Source organism: Marmota marmota, unplaced genomic scaffold (genome assembly GCF_001458135.2).
Source record: "Marmota marmota marmota unplaced genomic scaffold, marMar, whole genome shotgun sequence".
Classification (NCBI taxonomy): Eukaryota; Metazoa; Chordata; class Mammalia; order Rodentia; family Sciuridae; genus Marmota; species Marmota marmota.
The window spans coordinates 292,892-318,704 of record NW_025999914.1 but is presented as its reverse complement, the minus strand read 5'-3'; the positions used below and the strand labels follow the sequence as shown (position 1 = coordinate 318,704).

General features: G+C 37.8%; 1 protein-coding gene and 1 non-coding gene across 3 annotated transcripts; both read right to left on the bottom strand.

Annotated features, from left to right (window-relative positions):
- Positions 1 to 6,969: 6,969 nt before the first annotated feature.
- Zkscan8 (zinc finger with KRAB and SCAN domains 8) lies at positions 6,970 to 22,681 on the bottom strand. Of its 2 annotated transcripts, none has more exons than XM_048799929.1 (7): positions 22,496 to 22,681; positions 21,245 to 21,287; positions 17,506 to 18,010; positions 16,815 to 16,938; positions 14,527 to 14,618; positions 13,948 to 14,071; positions 6,970 to 13,308 (listed from the first exon to the last, which is right to left on the bottom strand). In XM_048799929.1, exons 3-7 carry the CDS (start codon positions 17,923 to 17,925, stop codon positions 12,350 to 12,352), a joined length of 1,719 nt encoding a protein of 572 aa, XP_048655886.1. In that variant the 5' UTR covers positions 17,926 to 18,010; positions 21,245 to 21,287; positions 22,496 to 22,681; the 3' UTR covers positions 6,970 to 12,349. The 2 variants fall into 2 exon arrangements, with proteins under 2 accessions (XP_048655886.1, XP_015362659.1); XM_015507173.2 differs by having other exon boundaries at positions 17,506 to 18,013; positions 22,496 to 22,680.
- Positions 22,682 to 23,072: 391 nt separating this feature from the next.
- On the bottom strand, positions 23,073 to 23,145 carry Trnaa-cgc. The gene has a single exon. It is a non-coding gene; the product is annotated as a tRNA-Ala (tRNA).
- Between the last annotated feature and the right edge of the window lie 2,668 nt (positions 23,146 to 25,813).

Below are 25,813 nucleotides of genomic sequence, written 5' to 3'. Positions count from 1 at the left end.
AATTAGTGTTTCTGTGAAACTAATTGGCTCATATTTGAAGTCACCTTACTGGCACCACATTCACATCCACTAGCAGCTGAGCAGCTCAGGGAAGTGTTGAAGGGTGCTTCCCAGCAGATTTACATGCCATTACAAAGCAGATATGAATTTTCTGACATTTGTGTATTTGTGATGTAACTTCTCCTGTTACAGTTCATGTGTTGTTATCTGAGTGTAAACGCCCCAGCTAACACCTAATTAGTTCATGCTTAGGTGAAAAAGGTGATCAGAGTACAACATGTACTTGGTACTTTGTTCTGTGTTGTTCATTCCCTCAAGCTTTTGAGAGGCAGATCGCTCCACTCCCAGAATTGCAGGTTAACATGCATTTGGCCCCAACCAGTGGGGTTGAGGAAGTGGAAATCTGCGAGGATTAATCTGTTAGTGTCACCAGGTGGTGGTCACTAAGGGAAAAACTGGAACCACAGATCCCTGCTGGTAAAGGGGGAGGTTTTTTCCTGCATCCCTCCCAACCCCAACTTAGACCACAGCATCATTGTCATTTGGTGGCTCCCCTTAGCTGTGCCTGTCCCAGGGTTGGGACATTCCGCAACGGCAGGACTTCTCAGTCCTCTTGGGAACAAAGGCTGGGTTGCCATCATCCCCTTGAGTCAGTTACTGGCCAGTCAGGTAAGAGGTGTTTCTCCCTAATAGAAAAGGTGGAAGTTGGGTTTGGTGTCTTTTCTAAGTGCCTAAATAAGTAAGCCAGGCTGTTTATACAGACAGATTTTCATAAGCAAAATGGTTTGACCCACAGTTTCAGAGCATCTCAGCAAGCCAAGGTGAACCTGGGTCTGAGTTTAAGACTCCTGGGTTCGTGTCTGCATCATACCTTGTGTAGCTGGTGAGAAAGAGCCACTGAGGAGCTGGAGAGGGAGCCAAGAGCTGATGTTAAAATGTGTTAGAGGAGTTCGTGGTTTCTCCAAAATAGAAGAAAAGTGTTGAAGGAGTGACAGCAAAAAGGGTAAGGAAGACAAGTAGCTGGATTTATAGCACAGTATCCAGTGGCTAGAATTATTTAAAATTAAATCTCAAGAGGACAGCATGATATCTAATGAATTCAGGTCTATGAAAATACTGTGGAGTAGGCCCAGGGGGAGAGAGATCTATTTTCAAATAGTGCAACAAAGTGTCTGTCATCAAAACAAATATTCAGAGCACCGGCTTTAACTCAAACTGTCATAAAGTGTGATGTGGAGTCCTTGAAAATCAAGTATTTGTAAGTAACACATTCAATGCCACTTCTTGCCATCACTTTGAAACTTAAAATGGGCAGAGTGAGCTCGAAGCAAATCTGATGCTTTCATGGGAGATGGAGCCACGTTTGTGTTCTGGAAGGGATCACCTCTGGGGAGAATCACACTTTCTTCTAATGGCAAAATGCTTGTAGGTTTTGCCTCTTTACTTTGTATTTACTTCTCAAGTTGCACTTGTTCACCTACCAGTGTTTACGAAATCCTATATTTGGGATGCTTTTTCTATAATAAAATATTATCATTTGTGAAAAAAAAAAAGAGCTGATCTGATCTGTAGAGGGCTGAGCTGCTAGGAGTTGGGAGTGATTATGTAAAACAGGCTAAAATGATAAAGTACTAGTCAAGTCTTTAACCCTTCTGAGAGCCATTAGCAAGAAGTTCAACAGAAGAAAGTGCTAGCTTTCATAATATTCCATTCATGCCTATGGAAAATGTGCTAACCAGGGTAAGATGTGGGGATCATCTCACTACCAAGAAAGCAGGTTGGTATTTTCAGATTCAATAAGTATACATGTTCCCTCTCTCATCAACCAACACTGCTTCTAATTTAAAACTAATGTTTCATCTATAAGACTCACAGCAATAAAATAACAAAAGACTTGTGCATAGAGAAACAAATATATTATTTGAATTACTAAAGTTCATTCTTACTAATTTATGGAATATGATTTCCTCTTTTTATTCATGTTACAGTTTTACATAATAGTGAGTTCATTTTGACATGTTTATAATGCAAATAACATAATTTGCTCTATTGCAATCCCCAGCACTTCACCTTTCCCAACCCCTCTTCCTCTCTGATCCTCCCCCCTTTCTCTATGGAATATGATTTTTATTTATTTTTTGGTACTGGGGACTGAACTTAGGGGTGCTTAACCACTGAACCACATCCCCAACCCTTTTTATATTTTATTTAGCAGGGTCTCACTCAGTTGCTAAGGCAGGCTTTGAACTCACAATCCTCCTGCCTCAGAGCTACTGGGATTACAGGCATGAGCAACTGCACGTGGCTTAGAATAAGATTTTTAAATGGCTTTACCTTACGGTTGTAAACAACACTGTCAGAGTAGATGTGATTTTTCAGTCTTAGATATTATGCTGCTGGAGTCACTTTCGGTGACTTTTCATTTCTTCAATATTCCAAAAGGTAAAATGAAAATTAATGCATTAACTTTTTATCATATTCTTCTTTTGATGGTAACTTATGATGCAACAAAAGGCCTCTGGAATATCTTCACCACATACATCACTGATGACACTTAACTTTGGTGTGTATTTTCTGGTGCTTAGTTAAGACTGAAGTTCCCACAGAAAGTTTTCTCACATTCATCACACTCATATGGTTTTTCTCCAGTATAGATTCTCTGGTGATGAATAAGGGTTGAGATCTGACTGAAGGCTTTTCCACACTCTCCACATTCATAAAGCTTTTCTCCAGAGTGAATTCTCTGGTGATTAATAAGAGTTGAGTTCACATAGAAAGCTTTCTCACACTTCTTACACTCATATGGCTTCTCTTCTGTGTGGATTCTCTGATGTTGATGAAGGCTGAGCTCAGACTGAAAAATTTCCCACACTCATCACATTCATATGGTTTCTCACTACTATGGATTCTCTAATATTTAATAAGGTCTGAACTAACACTAAATGTTTTGCCACATTCTCTGCAGTCATAGGGCTTTTTTCCATTGTGGATTCTCTGATGTATAATCAGATGTGCCCTCACAGTTTAGGCTTTCTTACATTCATTACAAGTATAGGGCTTCTCTCCAATGTGGATTCTTTCATGCACAATAAGGGTTGAGCACACACTGAAGGCTTTTCCACTGTGATCACACTCATAAATTTTCTCTCCAGTGTGGATTCTCTGATGCCAAACGAGGCCTGAGTTCTGAACAAACATTTTTCCACACTCACTGCATTTACAACATCATTCTCCTATGGTCCTGCCTTCATGCTTTTCTAATTGGTCTTTATACTGACAGACTTCTCCATACTCAGGAATCTGTAAGGAATCCTCATAATATATGCTAGAGATCTTTTGGTGTGGATTCATCCTTACAAAATCCTTCCCTTTAAAGTTGATACCTTGTTTGCGACTCTGGTCTTGATTCTGAAACAATACAGAGAATTTTCAAATGTACTCTATTTCCTGCTGCTAAAGCAATAAAAATGAAATAGACTTAATTGGGGCTCTCAAACATGTTGTTAGTAATCTGAGGACACACCAATTATATGGTAGCCAGATCAAATGTCTTCAGTCAGCTTATAGAAAGTAACATTACAGAATTTCTGGAATGAATACTTGACTCAAATGGCTATTTAAGTCTATCATCTAAGAACGTATTTAAAACAATATGGAATATACGTAAATATAGGAATAAGGGAATGTACTCAATTGTAGAGCTCATGTACGATCTCCAGTACCAAAATAAGTGAATAAATGAATAAATAAAAATAGCATATGATCATACATTAGATTTTGTGTATTTAATTAAATCGAAAAAGAGAAACTTTGGGGACTTGCAGATAGGGTTGATGAAGGGGTATGGGAATAAAAATGGCAAAAAAAAATTCAATTGATAAGAAGCCTGAAAAAAATGACAATAACAACATTTGATAGGTATGCTTTACCACCCACAAGAATCCACACTTCTTGAGCTGGAAGAGATATGGGGATGAAAAAGGCATTGCAGGTTATAATGCCATCACTGCAGCAGCTACTGTTGCTATCTGCTGTAGGATTCTGGAGGCTTCCTTCTCAGTGGTTCCTGAGCTGACAATGGAGCAGTGAAGAAAGGATTCTATTTACTCTGAAGAAGGTGTTAAAAACAAAACAAAACAAAATAAAACAAAACTCCTTTGATCCTGCAGGAAAAACAGTATCTTAGCAACATTATCTTAGCAACAGGGATGATATATCCCCTCTGCAATTGTGACAAAGTAAACCCTTTACTGGTTCCCACCAGCTCTTTCTACCTTTGTAGTTCAGACCAACATGCACAGAGCTTAGTGGACTGCAGCCACTCTCTTATGCCCTGGGAACAAACATAATTTTGTCTCCAAACTTGATAAAAACTTTGCTCCAAACCCAACTTACAATAATGATTCCCCCTCTGCCTCTTTCCATGTTACAAACTGTCTCAACAGAGGTAAGTTGTCAGAATGCACTCTTGATATGATAAAAATGGCATTTTATCTCTGATCTTCCTTTCCCTGTAACTTCAACATAACAATGATAAAACCAAATTCAGAAGGACATTTTACAAAGAAGAACAACACACAAAATCAATGCAGGGAAGAGTGGAGGACCTAGACAAGGAGAAAATAACATCTCCATTCACCCACTCCACCCGGAATTTAGCCCCATTAGAAAAGACAGTAGGGTCACTAAGAGCCTTGGACTCTGACACAAAGACTGGGAACTGGATCTAAGATAAGAGCCTGGCTCAGCTATCAGCACACTCTACAAGTTCTAGCCTGGGCAATCTTGAATATGACCTGAGAGGTACAGAAGAAGAATGCCCACCCAAACCCCTCCCCTTGTTGCCTTCCCACACCGTATCTGAAGAAGAGCAGCAATGAGTTCCCAGGCTTCTCTGCTAGGTGGAAGACTCTCTGGCACCTCCAGGGAGGTGAAGGAGCCTGGAAATCTCTGGGTATGGCCTACATTCGCCCAAGGATGTTGTGTCCTTTTCCTTGCAATGGCTCTAAGACTGGGTCCTGCCCAGGAGTGCCTCTGACCTAGGTCACTGGCAAGGCCTCTCAGGAAAGTAGTTTTTACTTTCTTGAGTTTTACCCTGAGTAGGACCACCCTTGAGTTTTGGAATTTAAAGGCACTGCAGCTGGGAAATGTCTCTGGTGCAGCTCTGTAGGATCCCCTTAAATGGACAACTGGGACAACACAACATCTTGTCTTCATTATTAGTTACCTGGTAGTCGACACTGTATATCCTGTGTTCTTTTTCCATATGATGGACTAAGCGTGAGTGTAGAACTTTCAAAACATAACTCCATTACTGCAGAAATCTCTCAGGCTACTCATTTATTTATGAAGGAATTTAACTTGACACCACACTCAGTATGCTGGTTTGGGCATAGAAACTTCCTAAAATGAAATATTCAGGTGCAGTCACCAAGTTTTAATCCATCCTATGACAAAACTTGAAATAAGAACATAATATAGGGACAACCTTGGGGTATAACCAGCCAAAAGTGAAATGGGGAAAAGCTTCAGGAAACCTGGATTCGAGTTCCACCTGCAAAAAGACTAGTTTTTAAAGTCTTGCTTACTATTTAATTTAGGGAATCACATTTCCTTCGACACTTGTGCCTTCTAAGTAGGATTAACAATGTATTAAAAACTTTATGAGAATGGGTTTTATGTAGCAAATGACATTCTGGTTTGTGATTTTCTTGGAGAGTCAGTAATTTTCCTGTTTAGTGGCTACTGGAGGGATTGTTGAGGATTGTATACTGTGACCAAAGATAAATCTTTGATAATTTACAGCATTCTCTTTCTCCTTACTGAAGATAGCCCCGACATTTGATACTATGGTAATAAGCCCATATGTGAAGGCTTAAATTAGATTTACTCCTGCAATTCTTATAATAGGGATGTTGGCAGATTTGATGTTGAAGTAACTTTAAAATATCACAAGGGACACATGGGTGCAATTGGATAGGAGTGCTTTTTTCTCTTCTCTTTATTTTATGGTACTGGGTATTGCAACCAGGGCCTTGTACATATGCTAGGCAAGTGCTCTACCCCTGAGTTCCATCTCCAGTCCTGAAACAACTTCTAGTTCTATAGCAGTAGAAAATATTATTGACATCAATAAATTGACTATTTCAAAATAGCTAATAGTATTTTGATTGTCTTCAACACAAAAAATTATAAATGCCTGAAGTGACAATATACCAATTACCCTGATATGATTATTACACACTGTATACATGTATTGAAATGACACCCCATAAATACAATTACTTTCAAAGAAAAAATGCATTAAATTTTTGTTATCAATACCTGACACATGTTGCTGTGAATTACAAACATTAAGTCTCTGTTTTCTTAAATAATCTTACTATAAAGTAAACATAAGATTCTTTTAAAGCTTGGTATAGCTAACTTTTCATTAGTTGTAATGCTAGTATTTCATATCTCTTCTTTCTCCCATTTCCCTAAATATAAATAAAGTGAGGCCTCTGAACCTTGGTATTAAACATTTTGGGGTTGATTTTTTTTTTTTTTGCTGCGGAGGCTGTCCTGGGAATGTATGTTTGACAGCATCCCTGGCTTCTATTCACTAGATACCAGTAGCATCCCAGGTTTCTACCAATGATACAACCAAAAAACATTAAATATCTCCCAATAACTGCTGAAGCTCTAACCTGAGATACAAAAGCCTATTCTCAAACAATTTTACAATTATAACTTTAACACAATAGTCTTTAGTGTTTCCTATTTTCTTTCTTTACCCATAAATAAGTCTTGCCAAGCAAATGGAGAGCTTCAAACTTCAACTTTTCACCATACTCGCCTAGAGTTGGATTTTTTGGCTTTACTCTTAAGTCAAGCAGATCTTCTTTTCTTCTTGAGCACAAAAGCCAGTAAGATACATCCTTGAAAACTACTTAAAAATTCCTATAGTACCCAAAATAATCCACACAATAATTCAACAAGCATTTATTAAACGCCTACGTGCTCAGCACTGTACTAGGCACTAGGGGGTGCAGCAATACAAACATGAAAGTCACTGATTCCTGCCCTCAAGGAGCTTACAATGTAATTTTGAAAATAAATACAAGTGTGAAATTACAATACAGTATGCTAGAAAATAATTACAGAGCAATATATTAGTAAGTGCATGGATCACAGTACAAACTCAGAACATAAATGCTGAGGCAGCACAGAATAAGGGAGGTCTCAGTGTGAAGTGAAGTCAAATTAGGAAGAGCTCATTCAGAAGATACAAAGGAAGCCTTTGAAGGGACTGATGAACATGAGCAGGGGCCAAAGATTAATGTAAGCAAAAAGAACAGCATGAGAAAGGCACAAAGGCAAGGGTTTTAAGACAACAGTAGAAGGCTACAGGAAGTTTAAATGTGGTGAATCAAGATGAACATGCTAGGGAATAATGAAGACTGAAGGCATTTAAATATGGAGGGCAAGGTAATGGAGAACACCATTATGGTGTTCTAGAACCATTCTATACCATTATGGTGTAATGGAACATCACTGTTCTGACAAGAATTACCTGCTGGGTACTGAATAAACAATAAATCATTATGAAAATGGAGTTTGGAAGATCATTTTAGAAGATTTATACAAGATGGGAATTCTGAGGACCAGGAAATTGAAAAGAAAGAATTACAGTACTTGGGCCTTACATTATGTGGATCTTCATGGAAAGCCATAAAGGGATGGCAGAAATGTAAAAGATCATGATTCAAAGAGAACATCAACTAAAAATTGAGTCAACAGCAAGACTTTGGATAAGGAGATTGGAGAGCAAAAAATGATGAAAAGGTAATTCCAACGTTGGGATAAAAAATAGGAAAGGTAATGAGTCTCTTCAGGGCAAAGCAGTTAAGCAATGATGCCCATTTGAAAAGAAAATGGAGACTGGTTCAGAAGAGTGATGAGTTTTGTTTTCAAATATCAAGTTGTACAGGTAACTGGAAAATTCCAAAAATTGTGAGATGGCACACAGGGTGGAAAACAGGAAGCCACTCAAATATACAAAGAAAACAAGAGAGAAAAACAGGGATATAGAAAAAGCAGTAAGACATTATTTTCAGTAGAACGGAGGAAAAATGAAGAGACTAACAAAGAAAAGCCAGATATTGAATAAAAACAATCTAAAAGGATCCCACAAACCAAAGGAGAAGAGTATCCCTGAGGTGCAGGAGAGATTCAATAATATTAAAGATAAAGGAGACTAAAAAGGACAAGAACTATAAGAAGAAAAAAAAGTTAAAAAAAGCCTTTCTATTTATCCACTGGAGAGTCTAAGGACATTTCAATATGGTGAGTATTAAAGCTAATAAGGAGAAATTTTACTAATAAATCAAGGAGAAAATGGGTTAAAAAATGAATGATATCTGGAAAACCAGGGTTGAGAAGAGAAACAAAATGGTTGTTGGAAATGGGCAAAGAAGTTGAAGGTTCTTTACATTTCATGCTTTTGATAAACTTACTATTGTCATCCTAGCAATCTATCTCCCCAGCCTGGGACACTGAAGGTTTCATTTCCCTCCATAATTCTACTTTCCCTTAGGCAATTTGAAGAAATGTGTTTGAATCTAAGTTATTATTGCTTTATTTTCCCAGTTACTCTTTTAAAGATTTTATTTATATAATTTAGCTTTCAAGAACTAAAAAGCATCAAGAGAACCAACATTTAAAGAAAGTATAAACCAAAATGGTATTTTTCAACCAATTTTCCAGTTATTATAATGAATTTGTACTATACCAGTATCTATGCTGGCATTTACTCAGTACCTTTTATTACCAGGGATACATGTCTTTTAATGTTCAGCTTTCTCTTCCTCCATTAATTATCTATAAAATGGAGCATATAACAATAACTATCATAAGCAGGAGAAATGCTTAACATAGGGTTGGGCACAAAGTAAGTACTCAATAAATGCCAGCTATTATATGGAGACTTAGAACCAAGAGTAAAGCTAAGCAGCTTCGTAAGTGAATCAACTATTCTAGCACTGCTACCTTGCCTCGTGGGGAAAGTCTTTGAAACCTAAGATACCTCTCCTTGGACTACGTTGGATGGCAAAAGAGTTATGGAAGAACCACCTTATCATGCCAGTTCCTAAAACTAGAAACTGAGGATGAAAGAAAGCACTGATGAATAGTTCATTTCAGATTAAGAGCATAAAAACAGAATCTGCAGATAAAGGAGCATAATATACGTAATTCAGAGTTAAAAGTTCAAAATGATGTTGTAGCTCAGTGGTTTGAGTGCTCACCTCACATGTGGAAGGCACTGGGTTTAATCCTCAGCACCACATAAAAATAAAGGTATTGTGTTCATCTACAACTAAAAAAATTTTTTTTTAAAATATTTGAGTGGTAAGAGAACTTGAGACAAAGAATGACTTTTACTTATATCTTCAAAGAATCTAATCTTAAATCACTTGGCAATTTCTATATAATATGCCGAATCAGCATTTTTTGGGAGGCCATACTGAGAAGTGAACCCAGGGTGCTTTTCCACTGAGCCATACCCCTAGTGCTTTTCATTTTTTTGAAAACAGGGTCTAAGTTGCTGAGGCTGGCTTTGAATCTGTGATTCTCCTGCCTCAGTGGGATTACAGGCATGCACCAGCACACCCGGATGAATCAGCTTTGATAATTCTTTCAAGTGACAATCTTTTCTCAAATTCACCCCAGTTTAACACTAACATTCCTAGTTGTACTATTTTTTTTTTTTCTCTGAATTTCTGCCAGATGCTCAGTAATTCTGAGGTTTAAGTAATCTGGCTACACACTACTCTGGGTACTGATATCTAAAGAAACATTGGCTAGTATACTTATAAACATTTTATTATGTTGCTCGGTTAAAAGAGCTTTGTTTTAGAATTGAAGGCAAGTGTTTTCCTAAAATATGTAAGAGGAGTGTATGGGTACATACGTATGTGTGCACAAATGTGTATTTTCCTTCTAACATACCCATCCTATGCACACAAGGTAGCACTGATGCCATGCAGAATTAGTATCTTACAAAGGGTAAGGCACAACTGAAACAGAAAGCAAGGATCTAGACACAATCAGACTTGTTTCTGGTTTGTTGAAATTTAAAGTACAGGAATTAGGAATGGTCATCTATAAGTAAAAAAAAAAAAAAAAAAAAAAAAAGGAAAGAAAAAGAGAATAAGAAAATAGAATAAGAAGAACTGGGCATGGTGGTGCACCTGTAATCCCAGTAGCTCACAAGGCTGAGGCAGGAGACCAGGAGTTCAAAGCCAGTCTCAGCAACTTAGCAAGGCCCTAAGTAACTCAGCGAAACCCTGTCTCTAAATAAAATATTAAAAAAGGCTGGGGATGAGGCTTAGTGCCCTTGGGTTCAATCTCTAGTACCAAAAGAGAAGAAAAGAAAGGATAACAAAATGAACTGTTCTGAAGAAGTTAACCAAACAAACTAGGATGACTGGTGATACGAAGGTACTGATGGTTTAATGAAATAAATGCAGATAATAATCTTCATGTTGTAGATACTCAAGGTGGGCTATAGGGAGGTAGAGAGGAATGTTATAGAGAAGAAATTTCTGATTGTTCCAAAGGTGTACATCTTTGAGGTAAGGTTTTATGATTGGCTTTTTAACATATCAATCATAAACCAACATGATTATTATCCTTTTTCAGGATTGTTACAGTGTGAAACTGCATTATTTTTCTTGGAGTTTTCATCAGAACCCATATAACTGTCTTCTGAATAGACTTAATGTAATTAATAATTTCAAGTTTGAAGGTTAATTTTGAAAAGCAAGTTATTCAATTCAAAGCCTGGTGAATAAAAGAAATAAAAGACTAAGACTAATAGAGGGTTTTCTTGTATAGTTTATTAAATGGGAATTCTAAGAATGTTCCAAATATTTAGAGGAATAGAACTCTTGGAATATAGTACTTAGAATAAGTAAACTACCTAGTTTAAAGGACATCCTATGTAGAATGCATCAAATTTGGCACGTTACTTTGTACCAGTCTCTTTACTTTACACAGTATCCCTTGGTTTACCAAAAGCCTGAAAGATGAAATACAATGCCTGGTGATGATAAATTTAATAGTGTCTTTATTGGTAGATTACAGACACGATTACTGATGGACAACATCAGAACTCAGAAGAACGAGGAATTGTGAGGTAAGGTATTTAACAAATTACCATTGTGGATATATAAGTTATACAAACAAATGGGAATTAACAGATGAGAAATGATAAATGAGGTGCCCAGGTTGTATAAGGAGGTAGGTCCAGAGTAATGATAAGAATGACAGACAATCTATTCAGGGAGTTGGTGAAGATTAATAGGAACCTAAGAGAGTGGCACTGTAATGGGCCAGAAGGGATGATGCCTATTCTTTTTAAGGATTCTTTCTTCAAGCATCAGCTGTCTCCTCTTTATCCTATGTGATGTCATAACTAAGAGAGTGCAAATACTTTTTGTATCAGGGTAGAGTGGGGAGGTGGAAGGAGAATCAGAAGTCACCAAGGTGTAACTATCCAAGCTCAAGAAAAGCCAGGCTGAGCCTCCACTCACCTCTTTCTCTGCATCACTCTCACAACCATCTAATGCGTCCACTTCCTTTGCTGACACAGGTACTGGGACTGGGGGTGGTGAAGGATACGTACAGATGCTCAGTGATTTAGTGGAGTCAGTAAAGGTGATAAATGAAGAAAAATGCTGGAGTGCTGTTAAAAATATAGCATTTTGAGTTTGCATGGGAATATAGATTTTCATCAACTAGAAGGAACATTAGAATAAAAAAAAGAAACACATTAAGTGTCTGTAAAATTTCCCTAGAACTAGGATCTTAGAAAGCTAAATATAAATATAAATCTCACAAAGAGGCTGTTTTAGATGCTGCAGCAGCTTCTTGGATCAGATTAGCAGTACAAGGGCACCTTGAGGGGAATAAATGAGAGAAGGGGATCACAGGCCATGGGAAGCAGAGGAATTAGGAGTAGCAGCCTCTCTCAAAACTATAGTTACTCACCCAAAAGACAAAGTTTAGTGCCTCAAGCCATGACAAATAAATTGCTCTAATGCTATTTTAATTTCTAAGATAGTATTAGGCTGTTGGGAGCTCTACTCCATTAGATATCACCAAAGACAATCAAGCTAATCAACCTGGGTGTCAAGGCACTGGGCCCAAACTACTGAAGAGCTATTCTATCTTTGACATCACTATAAATTCTGCTACTAAATGATGATGATGAACTTTCTGCCTTTTTTACTAAATGAAAGACCTCTCCACCAGTGTGTGGTTTGTCTAATGTTGAAAAATGTTCAAACTGTGACCGAAGCTTTTCCTAAACTCCTAAGGATTCAGATTTTTCTCCACTATGGATTCTCTGATGTCGTATGAGACTTGACCTCTGAATAAAGGCTTTCCCACACTCACTGCATTGGTAGGGCTTCTCCCCTGTGTGGATTCTCAGATGTTGAATGAGGCCAGTGTTCCCATTAAAAGCTTTCCCACATTCTTTACATTTATAGGGTCTTTCTCCAGTGTGGATTCTCTGATGTTCAATAAGGCCTGACTTTTGACTGAAGGCCCTCCCACACTCACTGCATTTGTAGGGCTTCTCCCCAGTGTGGCTTCTCTGATGGCCAATAAGATGTGAGCTCCGCCTGAAGGTTTTCCCACACTCATCACACTCATAGGGCTTCTCCCCAGTGTGGATTCTCTGATGTCCAATGAGGTGTGAGCTATGACTGAAAGCTTTCCCACATTCATTACATTCATAGGGTCTCTCCCCACTGTGGATTCTTTGATGTAGAATAAGGCCTGCACTCTGACTGAAAGCCTTCCCACACTGATTACACTGATATGGCTTCTCCCCAGTGTGGATTCTCTGGTGCAGGATCAGTCCTGTGTTTTGACTGAAGGCTTTACCACACTCCTTACAGTGATAACGTTTTACTTTGTTGTGGATATCCTGATGGGAAAGAAGGGCGGACCTATAACTGAAGGCTTTACCACACACGTTACACTGATAGGGTTTCTCCCCAGTGTGGATTCTCCAGTGGCGAACAAGGCCTGAGCTCTGAGCAAAGCTCTTCCCACATTCATCACACTTATGTCGTCTCTCTTGCGTGGGATTTCCCTGCTGCCTCTCTAATTTGCCTAGGTCTTGGGTTTCTCCATGCTCAAGACCCCTGATAACATCCCCGTTGTATTTGGCAGCTGTCTCTCCATGTGGTTGTACTCCAGTAGATATTACCTGTTTTGAAGCTAATTCCTTGTTCTCATTCCTGGTCTCAACACCTGAAATAAAAGTATAATAAACATTAAGCCAATGTTATTTCCTATTCTCTAAGCTGGAAGAAAGGAATTGAAGATAGGAGAAAAGGAAAATATATATGGAATAATACAAGTAAATACAAAATTTTAGTCTCCAAAATGGCTTATAACAGGGGGAAGATGTGCAGGATCACACAGAAGTACCATAGGCCAATTGGGAAGGGGTGCCATGAACAAAAAAAGAGGATTACTGATGGGGGACAGGAGTTGGGAAGGAATCAAGTAAGAAGTGGGAAGGAACATGGAACTACTAAAAGGTTTAATGAATGGCACAGAAATGGGCAAATACCTCATTCATGAAAAGGAAGGTTTATGTGAGAATCTATGTCAGGATCCTACGAGAATTGGGAGGGAAAAAAATACATGAACTAAGAGAGCACTAGTGAGATGTCAATTTCCAACTGGACCAAGACCCAGGTACAAACTATGAGGAATTTGTGTATTAGAGAAGAAAGGTTTGTTTTAAACCTCAAGGAGGCTTAATGTTGTATCCCTTTCTGATGAATCCTGAGTTTCAACTCAACTATATTTCCCAGAAAGCTCATAGATATCACGTATATAACAAACAAAAAAACTTAAATGATATTCATAAGCTCTCCTTACCCAGGGAGAACATATTTCTGTAATTCTCGGGCCTATTATCTCTACTCAGATCCTTCTGTGATGGATCAAGAAGCCACTCCTCTCGAATAAGGGACACAGCCATATCTTCAATCTTCTCCAAAGTCTGAAACAAAACAAGATCTTCATTTGGGGCATACAACTGTTTCACAGCCCAAGTCTAGAATGTAAGAGAGACCTACCAATGTATTAAGTAATGGAAATGTACTGTGATAAGGGATGTGAACAGCTGGGAAAAGGGAAATATGCTATATTCATTGTTAAATTTATCACTGTGCAAAAGAATTTGGGTAAGTTCTTTTTAAAAAAAATTTTTTTTTTAAGTTGTAAATGGACATAATGCCTTTATTTTTTATTTATTTGTTTATTTTTGTGTGTGTGAGAGGTGCTGAAAACAAACCCAGTGCCTCACATGTGCTAGGCAAACACTCTACCACTGAGCCACAACCACAACCCTAGCCCAGGTAAGTTCTTGAATAGGTACTACTACAGACAGTCCAAATTTAGGGCAGATGCTAACCAGAGCTATGGGGATTTAGTGAGAAGAAACATGCAACGTACCTGGAACCCTGCTGTGAGAAGTGTAGCTGTTACCTCCTTGTCTCTGGAACTTCCTTTTTGGGAAGAGGTAGGATTCTGGGAAGCAGACAGGGCTGAGGAGAAAGGAGTTATAAATGAGACCAGTCTTGTCCTATGGGTCTGGGAGCTGGTATTTAACCATTCCAAATTATTTGTATTTCAGCATATATGCATGCTGAAGATTTTGCATGTAGAATGCTGATATCTTAGACTCTTGGCTCATACCTACAGTTGCCCACAAAACACCTGCACTTTGATGTCCTTAAATGCAGCCTAAAGTCATGCTCAAAAATATAAAGTGGATCTCAGGGTGGTGGTACACACCTATAATTCCAACTATTTAGGAGGCTAACGCAGGAGGATCACAAGCTTGAGGCCAGCCTCAGCTCAGCAAGATCCTATCTCAAATAAAAAATAAAAAGGACTGGGATGAAGCTCAGTGGTAAAATGCCCCTTATTTCAAACCCCACTTCCTCCCCTGTAATTAAAAAAAAGAAAAAAAAGCATACTGGTTTCCTAACAGAAATTCCCTTTCAATTTTTTCTCTATCACCCAAACTAATATCTTTGTGCTTATGAATCGTACTCCTTTAAGTCCTAACCTCCTAGCAAACTAAAAATGAAAAACAATCTATCTCTATTAACTCAATTACCTTTCTGAAATGTGTACCATAGTTGCCAGTCTCTACTTCCACTAGATATGAGACCACTTATTACCAAATTAAACATAGGCTGTGTCTTGAGTAATAGGCTTTTATTCTTCAGGTAAGAATTATACTAGTAATCGAGTTTCTATGCTTCTTTTGAAATATAAACCACATATATGAAAAAACGTGGGCTGGGATGTAGCTCAGTGGCAAAGCGTCTGCTTTGCATTCACAAAGCCCTGGGTTCGACCCCCCAGTTCCAAAAAAAAATTAAATAAATAAATAAATAATAATAATTAAAAAACCCTTAATGTGGGCTGAGGATGTGGCTCAAGTGGTAGCATGCTTGCCTAGCATGTGTGAGGCACTGGGTTCGATTCTCAGCACCACATAAAAATAAAGATGTTGTGTCCACCTAAAACTAAAAAATAAATAAAGAAAAAATGTAATGCAGGGGAAAACGAGATTGAAACATATTATTCTTCAAGAAAGTAAGTAAATTCTCAAAAAATGACAGTGAAATGTCAAAAGGCTATAGGAGACAGAATCATGAGGCCTACTCTGGCCAAATCTGAGATGATGCAAGCATCAATTGAAAGACTATAACAGAATATTTATGGGATAAATAAAAATTTATGAGTCTATGCTGATAACAAAAGAAGAAAATGCGCTCTTAAAATAAACAACAAATAAACGTAGAAGGAGTGACAGTTAAAAAAAAAAAATCATCATTTTTCTAACCAGCTTAGTAATCACTCAGTAAAGAAGCATCAATGAATACCAAAACTAGTATTTTTTAAGAAGCAAAAGTTTGATGAGGATTAGGATTACACAAACTCAAGCATACCTCTCCACAAATTATTTACTAATGCAAAGGGAAAATCAGTAACTTTACAATGATTAACCTTGCAAGAATAACTTTAATCAAGTCATCAAAGACAACATCACCAATAGGAGAAATTTATGTTGTACCCCTGAAAAGAATACAACATCACTTTTGAAGTGTTCTGGCCAAATATGTACAACCTGAACCTAAACATGAGAAAATATTACAAGAATCTAAATTGTAGCTGTTCTACAAAACATCATATTTGTATTCTTCATAACTGTCAAGAACATGAACGAGAAAGAAAGAATGAGAAACTATGTCAAATTAAAGGGTACTAAAGAAAATTGTATTTTTTTGTTTTGGTCTAGACTGGACAAAAAAAAAATTATTGGGGCAATTGGCAAAATATGAACTATGGACAAGATTAATATTACATCATTTTTACATTCCTACTGTGTTTAATTTATTGTAGTTATCTAAGAAATGCACATGTTTGAGGAAATGCATATTTCAATATTCACAAGTGATGTATTATGATATGAGCAAAATCTCAAAAATGTTTATGTTGTAAATACACTGGGGTAATAGAAATGTGTGACTACTTAAAAATCTCTAAATCCTTTAATTTGTACATAAGTTTACCACTAGGACTAACAGCCTGCATTTGAAATCTAGATAAACATTTAAATTTAGATATTGAGCTGGTCTGTAAATAGTAGTTCTAGCTTCTGATTTTCTAGGAACTAGACAGGTCCCAAATTTGTCTTTTCATTCCTATGAAATCTGACTCCTCACCTCTGTCCTGTGATTTACGCTGGGTTATCACAGGTTGGAGCTGAGTACTTGGAGGTTCTGGTGCAGATTCTGAAGGAACCACTTCCTCCCAGAGTACCCTATGTCCATGTGCACGAGCTGGGACCTAGAAACAATGGGACAGTTGGATTATAAGAAATCCCTTTGAGAAACAAAGTGAACAACATAAGAGGACCAACAGCCTATCTTCAGGGATACACACTTTGGGAAGAAACAGTAGGATTTCTTTTTTTCCCCTAGGGGTAGCAAAGAATACAATCATGTGAACTAGACTGAAAGAAAGGCATTTCTTCTCAGTCCTTAGGGAAAAGATTTTGCCCTCACTACTACACAGAACACCAATATTTTATGCTCCCAGGCAAGGGGAAGGAAAAAAAAAAAAAAAAAGACAAACTACTACCTAAAGTAGTGCCATAAAGTGGCAAAAATCATTTTTGATGAGGAACTAGGGACACCGAGTTCTGACTTCAGATCCATCTTTTAATTATTTGGGTGTTCCTAAAAAGATAATTTAAGCTTCCTATCTTAAATTTTTCAGGTTCCCACCTGGCAAACAGGGACAGTACAGTAGTAGGGATGTTATGATAATAAAGTATGGATTATACTCTTTACAAAAACAAACTACCCAGTTTCCAGGACTCCCACAATCACAGCATGTACAACTTCAACTTACTGGCCGTCCTAGTATATCAATCTGTCTTTCCAAATCCTCCAATAAGGTCACCACTTCTTCTCCATTTTCTAACTGATGTTCCTTAACTAGAGTCTGCAGCTCCTCAGGCAGGATAGTCAGGAACTGCTCCAGCACCAGCAGCTCCAGAATCTGCTCCTTGGTATTCAAATCTGGCCTTAGCCACTGATGGCAAAGTGCCCGGAGCTGGATCAGAGCCTCTCGGGGTCCTAGAGTCTCCTGGTAGCACAATTGTCTGAAGCGTAGGCGGAATAGTTCTTGGCCAGGAGGGTTATTTTCATGCAGGCTAGATTCTGGGTCCCAATCATGATCTTCCTCTACCTTGACGATTACAAGGTCCTCTTCAGGAGTCTGGTCAGGTGGAGATGGGGCTGAAGAAAGCTTTCTTGATTCCGTAGCCATTTAGGGCCAGAAAAACTCAGGAAACTTGTTTTTACTACCTTCTTTTCCTTCTTAAGATAAGAACCTTCTGAGGGCCTCAAGAATACTTCTTCAGAAAGAGAAAATTAAAAAATAGTGTTAAAGCAAGTTATGAGTCATAATGACTAAGACAGCTTAACAAGCTCCACCCCCAAGACACAGACTTAATGGCTCAACTATGTATATGTTCCAGCAATAACTCCTTACATTTCCTTAAGCTTCTGTCATGCCAAACCCACCCTGGAAATATCCCTTCCTTCTGCTTTCTCTGTAGGGTCTTGAAGGATGGTTAAACAAAGCAGGAAACCATAGAGACTTGGACTAACTGAAATTCTGTGCTTAACTTCAGCTGGTCCTTTAACCCCTGTTAGCATTCTTTATTTCACCAGTTACACTAAACTGTTTCTACATACTTTTTCAACCTTTCTCTCATTGATAAGACTAATTTCCAAATAATCTAGCTCAAGAGGAAGAACTTTCCTTTCTTCCACCTAACATTTAGCATCAATGCCCATGCCCACCCAACTTCCCTCCTATCTCAAGACTAATCTACTTTGGACCTCAAGTCTAGCTTCAGAATTCTTTTTGGAACAGTGAATCTCCTAGAAACCTGCATGCTCCAGGAACATCTATAATGCAAAAACTGAATCCCACACACCAATAACATTCTAAAATATAAATAAATACAGTAAATATTCTTTTCAGTCTTTCACTTAGCATAATACATTTGAAATTACTCAATGTTATATGTACTGGTAGTTTATTCATTATACAAATCAATGTTTATCCACTCCCCAATGGAGAGATAATCTGAGTGGTTTCCAGCTTTTGATGATTATGAATAAAGCCACTATGCACATTTGCACATTAGTTTTTATGTGAATATAATGCTTTTCCACTTGGGTAAATTGTCCAAAACTAAAATTGTTGGGTCATAAAAACACATGTATAACTTTATAACCAAGTGTCAAACTGTTTTTCAAAGTGGCTGTAACATTTTGTATTGCACTAACAATAAATGAGAGATGCAGGTGCTCACCATATCTTTGCCAGTACCTGATAATTGTGTTTTTAAAATGAGAAATTCTATATGTAGTAGAATCTCATTTAAATTTTGCCCTTCCTTACCCACCTGTAGATGTTGAGCATCTTGTTATGTATTTTATGTGCTATTTTGCCATGTTTATTCTCTTTGGTGAAGTATCTATTGGAAACTTTTGCCTACTTGGAGTTTTTTTTTTCAAATTTTGAGAATTCTGTATTTATTCTGGATACAAGTTCTTTATGTGATATGCGATTTACAAACATGTCTTTCGTTTATTCTTTAAATAGTGGCCTTTGGAGAACACAAATCTGTACTCTTTTTGAAGTCTAATTCCTCAATATTTTTTTTTTTTTCTTTTAAGGACTGTTTTTGATGTCCTATCTAAGAACTCTTTTGCTTAACCTCAAATCGCAAAGATTTTCTTCTAGAAGTTTTATGTTTTACATTTTAATTTTTTCTCAGAGTTTGAGGTATGGATAGGGGTTCTTATTTTTTTCCCCTTGCACACTTCTATAAATTTGTTCTAACACCATTTGCAGAAAGGGTTATCCTTTATCTACTCTCTTTATATCTCTTGTCAAAAGTCAATTGACTATAGATATGTGGGCCCAATTCTAGATTCTATATTCTGTTCCCTTGATGTAAATTTAACAGATACAAAACTGTCTAGATTGTTGTGGATTTTCAAGTCTTAAAATCAAGCAGTCTGAGTCTTGCAACTTTGTTATTTTTGAAACAGTTTTTGTCTTTTTCAGTTCTGTTAAAAAATCCTAGAATTGGATCTTTGTTGATGTACAGCTTATTTTAAGAATATCTTTTCTTTCTCTTCCTTTCTTCTTTTTTTAGGGGTGGGTGGGGAGGTGGTGCTGAGAATCAAACCCTGGACTTCACATATGCTAGGCACGTGCTCCACCTCTGAGTCACAACCTCAGCTAGGGATATCTTATATTGACAACAATGTTAGAAATGACATTTTAACAACACTGAGTTTTCCATTTCATGAACTTCAATCTTGCTCTTCATTTTCATTTGTGCCCAAATGACCTCTTCCCACCTCCATCTTTGAGCACCTGCTTCTTAATGACTTCATGTCATTAAACATCAAGTTTCAGCACTGAGATTCACAACATAAACACTTCCCTCTTCAGGGCTTTGAGACAGACAGGAACTACATTTCCTTCCTGAGGTAAGTTAAAAGTTTGTCTTGCAAATCCAAATCCAGCCTCCTTTAATGGACAGGGGGCCCAGCATAGCTAGTGCCCTTCTGTTATTACTCATTGCCCAACATACAAGCCCAGGATCTACTTCTCCTGCTGGAGTTTGTGATCTTACCCCAGGAAGAAACTTTCTGGGCCAGATATCTAGCACTAACCTTCATCTGGGTGTGGGGAAAACCATGACTTTGCATAAACCTCTATTGGCACCTTTGTTTCAAACTTCCTTCTTTTGGCAGTGGAGAGGTGGAGACCGGGGGAACAGGGGGACGGGGGAGGGGAGGCTAGGGATTAAATTTAGGGGCACTCCACCACTGTGCCACATTAAAGGCAGTGTCTCACTGAGTTGTTTAGTGCCTTGCTTTTGCTAAGGCTGGCTTTGAACTCACAATTCTCCTGTCTCAGCCTCTCTGGAGCTGATGGGATAAGGGTAAGAGAAAACACTGCCACTTGAATTGGAAGTTATTTATTTCTTTACTACTCTATATCTCTCTATAAAAATGTATACTGCTTTCCCATTACTGTAGATTATTAGTTGCTAGGGAGTTTTTACTTCTTAACTTAAAATGTATATTCCTCATGGATACAGATTTATCTTATTAATAGAACCAAAGAACATTACCTTATTTTATTTATAATACCTAACAGAGAATATGTCTAGGTTTGTTATAAAAGGGTTAGAAACAAAAATCTGAGGTCCAAAAAGAGTCTTATTTCATGGCCCTATGTATTTGTGGTTTCTATCTCTGGTTTCTATCCTTGGTATAGGTATCATCTCTTGCCTAAGGTTGCTATGGTTAACTGGTCTTCTTATCTTTGGTTATTCTTTCTCTCATTTATGTTTCACATGCTACCTTTTGGGGGTTGAATTGTATTCCCAGAAAAGAGACATCCTAACCTCTGGGATGTGTAAATGTGACCTTCCTTGGAATTAGGGTCTTTGCAGATATAATCAAATTAAGATGCAGTTATATTGGAATAACGTGAGTCTTTAATCCAACATGACTAGTATATTTTTAAGGGAAGAGACTCAGATACTCACAGAGGGAGACAGTCATGTCTTAAGAGGCCTCCTTTTCACAGACCTACAGATAAAAGAAAGCCATTTGATTACAGAGACAAGAGTTACACAGGTGCAAGCCAAGGAATTCCAACAATTACTAGTAAAAACCAGAAGCTTGAAAAGTACAGTCCCGATGACACCTTGATTTTGGATTTCTAGTTTCCCTATTTGTCAAAGAATAAACTTCTGTATCATTAAGCCATCAACTTTGTGATACTGTTAGGACAGCCTCAGGAAACTAATATATTGCCAAGGAGCCTTTTAACAAATAAGTAATATAGCTCATCTCCTTTAGAATCTTTCTACAGGGAACCCAACTCTAGCATGGTATGCAAGATCAAGAAAAGTAGGTAAAGGAAACACTTTGTTTTGGTTATCTTAGATTGTGTTAGCTAAATGTTTTAACACCTACCACTTTTAACATTTATGCACAAAAAAATTCAAAACGTGTGCATTTGTGAAACAGACGCTTCCATAAATGTGCTCAAAAGAACTAATCAAACAACAAAATATGTTTTTAGAGATGGTGGTTCCACTCACAGTAGTCTGACAAAAATTATTCATTATTGACTCGAGTTTTGGAAATGAGACCCTCCCAAAGAGTTCTCAGGCATCTACTAAAGTTAGCTTTAATAAATTAAATAAACTATTCTGAATAAGATACCATACTATCCTGAAATTGTCGAAATGTTTCTTTTGTTCAATTATTCAGTCAACACACCATCAAAGAAAAGAATAACCTAACAGCAAAAATGGATAACTGGGGCTTCTACAACAAAACACATCTTTAAAAAACAAAACAAAAACAAAACAAAACAAAACAAACAAACAAAACAAACAAACAAAAAAAAAAACCCGGAGATTTTATTGAGACCAAAAAGTAAAATTACTAAGTTAAAAAACAATTCAGACCATGGAAATAGTCGGAAAAAAGACAACGCGGGGCAATTCCCTATATTAAGATAAATAAGATCGATGGCAAGATTATACCACAAAACGACTAGCTCTGAAGAAGGCGAACCCCCATAACAGGTTACCTCGCAAAAAGTTTGGGGACTTGTATTCCGCCTGAGATAACAACTAAAGAGGACCCTCAGCGTGAGACTCAGCCCCAGTCGCCGACCACCGCACAGGCGCCCTCTCCGTACCCCTCAGGCCTGTCGTTAGCTGCGGCCTGCTCCGGCCACAAAGAGACCCCCTTCCTCCGGCCTGGAGCCCGACGGTACTCACCGCGAGTTCCAGAGGCTGCGCGGGGTGGGGTCAGGGGGCTGCAAAGGGTGGGCAAACACAAAGAAAAGGAGTGGAGAAAACAGTACGAAAAACACTGTTGGACCAGGCCTCTCCAGCCACCAACTTCCAAACCTGTGGAGGTACTACACCGGCCAGCGCGCATCTTGCCCCAAAGCCACTTCCGGGAGCTCTCTAGGAATCCAGGAGGTCTGACAGCTCTATGGTCAGACGACTGAGCCGACCAAAGCACCTTGTTTCTCCAGGGCGTTACACTGTGACTTGGGCTCCTCCTGCGTCTGCGTACGTGAAAGTCCTGGCTACTAACGGATTTGGATGTCACCTGTGCCTTGCGCCCTGGTCAGCTCAGGCGTTGACTGAGAAGGGTAACGGTCCCCAGAGGCAGGTCCGAGGGCGTGCAAAGGCCGGCCTGTGCTGGCAATAGAAGGGAAGGGAGTACTTCAAAGATCTTCGCGATGCTAATCGCTCATTTGAGTTTGACCCTCTTAGTTACTTTTTTTTTTTTTTTAATATTTTTTTAGTTATACATAGACACAATATCTTTATTTTGTTTATTTTTATGTGGTGCTGAGGATCGAACCCAGGGTCTCTCACGTGCGAGGCGAGCGCTCTACCGCTGAGCCACAACCACAGCCCATTACTTTGTATTTTACTGTTTTCTTAAGTATATCGAGTCCTCCATAAACTGCAAATTTCTTGAGTAATTCCTGCTACTCATAGTTCGTATTTCTGTTATGGAAATCCCCTATGACAGCTAGGAATAGTACACTTTACATTCAATAACTAATTGCAATTGAACATAAATCCTTTTTGCATTTTTACATATTTTCCATCCTTCTTATTGCAATCTCTTGGAAAACCTTTTTTACCGCTTAGCTTTTTAAATGCTAAATCTGTCATATAAGATTTAGGAATAGACTCCGTTTTAAGATCACAAAATTCAGGGGACAAATCTGTGTTTGTTATTTATATACCTCTTTTTTTTTTAACCTTTATTTTACTTGTTTTTATTTTTATGTGGTGCCGGATCGAGCCCAGTGCCTCACACATGCTAGGCAAGCGCTCTACCACTGAGCCACAGCCCTGGCCCCTTATGTACCTCTTGTACAAAAGCTTTTAACTTTCCAACCTAAATAGGACTTGTGGGGTGGAGGTTTTATTTTTGTGTTTTGGTCCCACTTTTTAATTTTTTTATTCTTTCAGTACCTTTCCTAACTACCCATTTTTTATGAGTTCTCAGGTGCCCCTTCAAAACTTTACCTTAATCTCCATCTTTGTCAGCTTCTGTTGGTAGCCACCTCCAATGTTTCTGACACTTCCTCATTTTTAACTCCTAAATATTTTGCTCCTCTTTCAGGATAAAATCTTAGTAGTAGTTTTCATTTGATTTATGGGTTTGTCATCTAATCATCACACAAATAAATAACAATATACACCAAGAAGTTACAGTGTTTCTGGACTCTTTCAAAGCACTTATTTTTTTGCTCTTTATTTCACAGTTCTTGCCTCCAACTGGCATAGTACTGGAGATAGTTAACAACAGACTAGAAGTCTACTCTCAGATTTCTATGTTTAATTTTTTTTTTTGAGGTGCTGGGGATTGAACCCTGGGCCTCAGATGTACCGGGTAAATGTTTACCACTAAGATCCTGTCTTGAAAAATAATAATCTTTAACAATAGCAAAGACATTACAAGTTAAATAGTATATTTTGTGAAAATTAATAATATTTTCCAAAACAAATAGTGATAGGAGTAGAATTAATCTCTTTTAATGTCTTTTTAAATGGTGTATGGATTCTTATATCTGCTTCTTCACTCAATCTCTCACTTTTGCTCAGTGTCCCCTGCTCTAGAAGTGTACTTCCTATTGCTCTTCACTTTCACTTTAATCAGAAAGTTTTCTATAAGAATCCAAAAGTAAGGTGAATAAAAATGAGAAAATGGGAAAAAGGAGAAAATAATATGGCTTATTTCAAGACCAAGTTGGAAGAGTGACATAGATATCGCTCCCTTCTAAAAGTCTGAAAAACTAAAAATGCATTTTTAAACAGTGCTAGCAAACAGAAGAGTGCAATTAGTGGATCAGAAATTTAAGGAATTGCTGGAAAATAATGAATTAGGAAGACCAAGGCCTAAAAAAAGTATAGCAGAATTTAAGGTTATTCTTGTCCATTACAGTGAAACAAGGGGGGAGAAAAATAAAGACAGCACTGCTTAGGAATAAAGAATCATGAAATTCTTTACCCCAGAGAAAGTAGTTTTCATTTTTGGTAATTGTAGAGGTCCTCAGCTGGTCTGCAATCTCCCTCTTCATTTACTCCAAAGGAAGTGCTGCCTGTTTTGCAACTATCATTGAGTGTTATTAATATTATCAGTTTCTAAATTATCTTGAGCCTTTTTTGATTTACTGAGATGAAATATGGAGATATAAGAGAAGCCATCAGATTTTTTTCTTTGAAACACACTCTTCTTCATTAGCATAACAACATCCTTGATTCTAATTACCGCATACCTTCATGATTGCAACAGCTATGAGATAGTCTTAATTATTCTAAATATGGCTATTATTAGGTTCATGTCCTTAAATATCATTATCATTTCCCCAATCACTAATCGAGTGGCTCCTTATCTCCTATGAAAACAAATTTAAACTTCTCTGCTTGCCTTTTATTCTTGTTTTCCTTAAAAATTAATATAAATTATAAGAGATGATAAAAATTTATAATCTAGACATATATGTAAAAAAACCTGACCCCCAAATGCTATTAAATTGTTGGGAGAAAATTCCCCAAATTCTGTAATTTCTCCAAGTCTTGTGGCAGATTTTTGAGATTATCTCTTCAATGATGTTTTATCTACTTTCAGGGCAGGTTTGTTCAAGCAGGACAATAACAATAAAGCCTTGCCAGGTGAGGTGACGTGCCAGTAATCCTGGAGAGGGAGGCTGAGATAGGAGGATTGCAAGTTCAAGGCCTCAGCAACTTAGACATATCTCAAAATAAAAATAAAAAGGACTGGGGATGTGACTCAGTGGCTAAGCACCCCTGGGTTCAATCCCTAGTCCAAAAAAAAAAGGCCTCACCTTGGGACAAGATTGAGCAAAGACTGGGGTTTCCTAAACTTGGAGTTCCTCTACTAGGATGCAAATGGACCTGTGTGAACAACATTTACTCAGCTCCCACCACACCACAGTATTGGGTGAGGGGAGGAAGAGAACATGAAGTTCATGCTTGTCATTAAGTAATAAAGGCTTTTGTTTCTGATCTGGGAGTCTAGTTTTTTTTTTTTTTTTTTTTTTT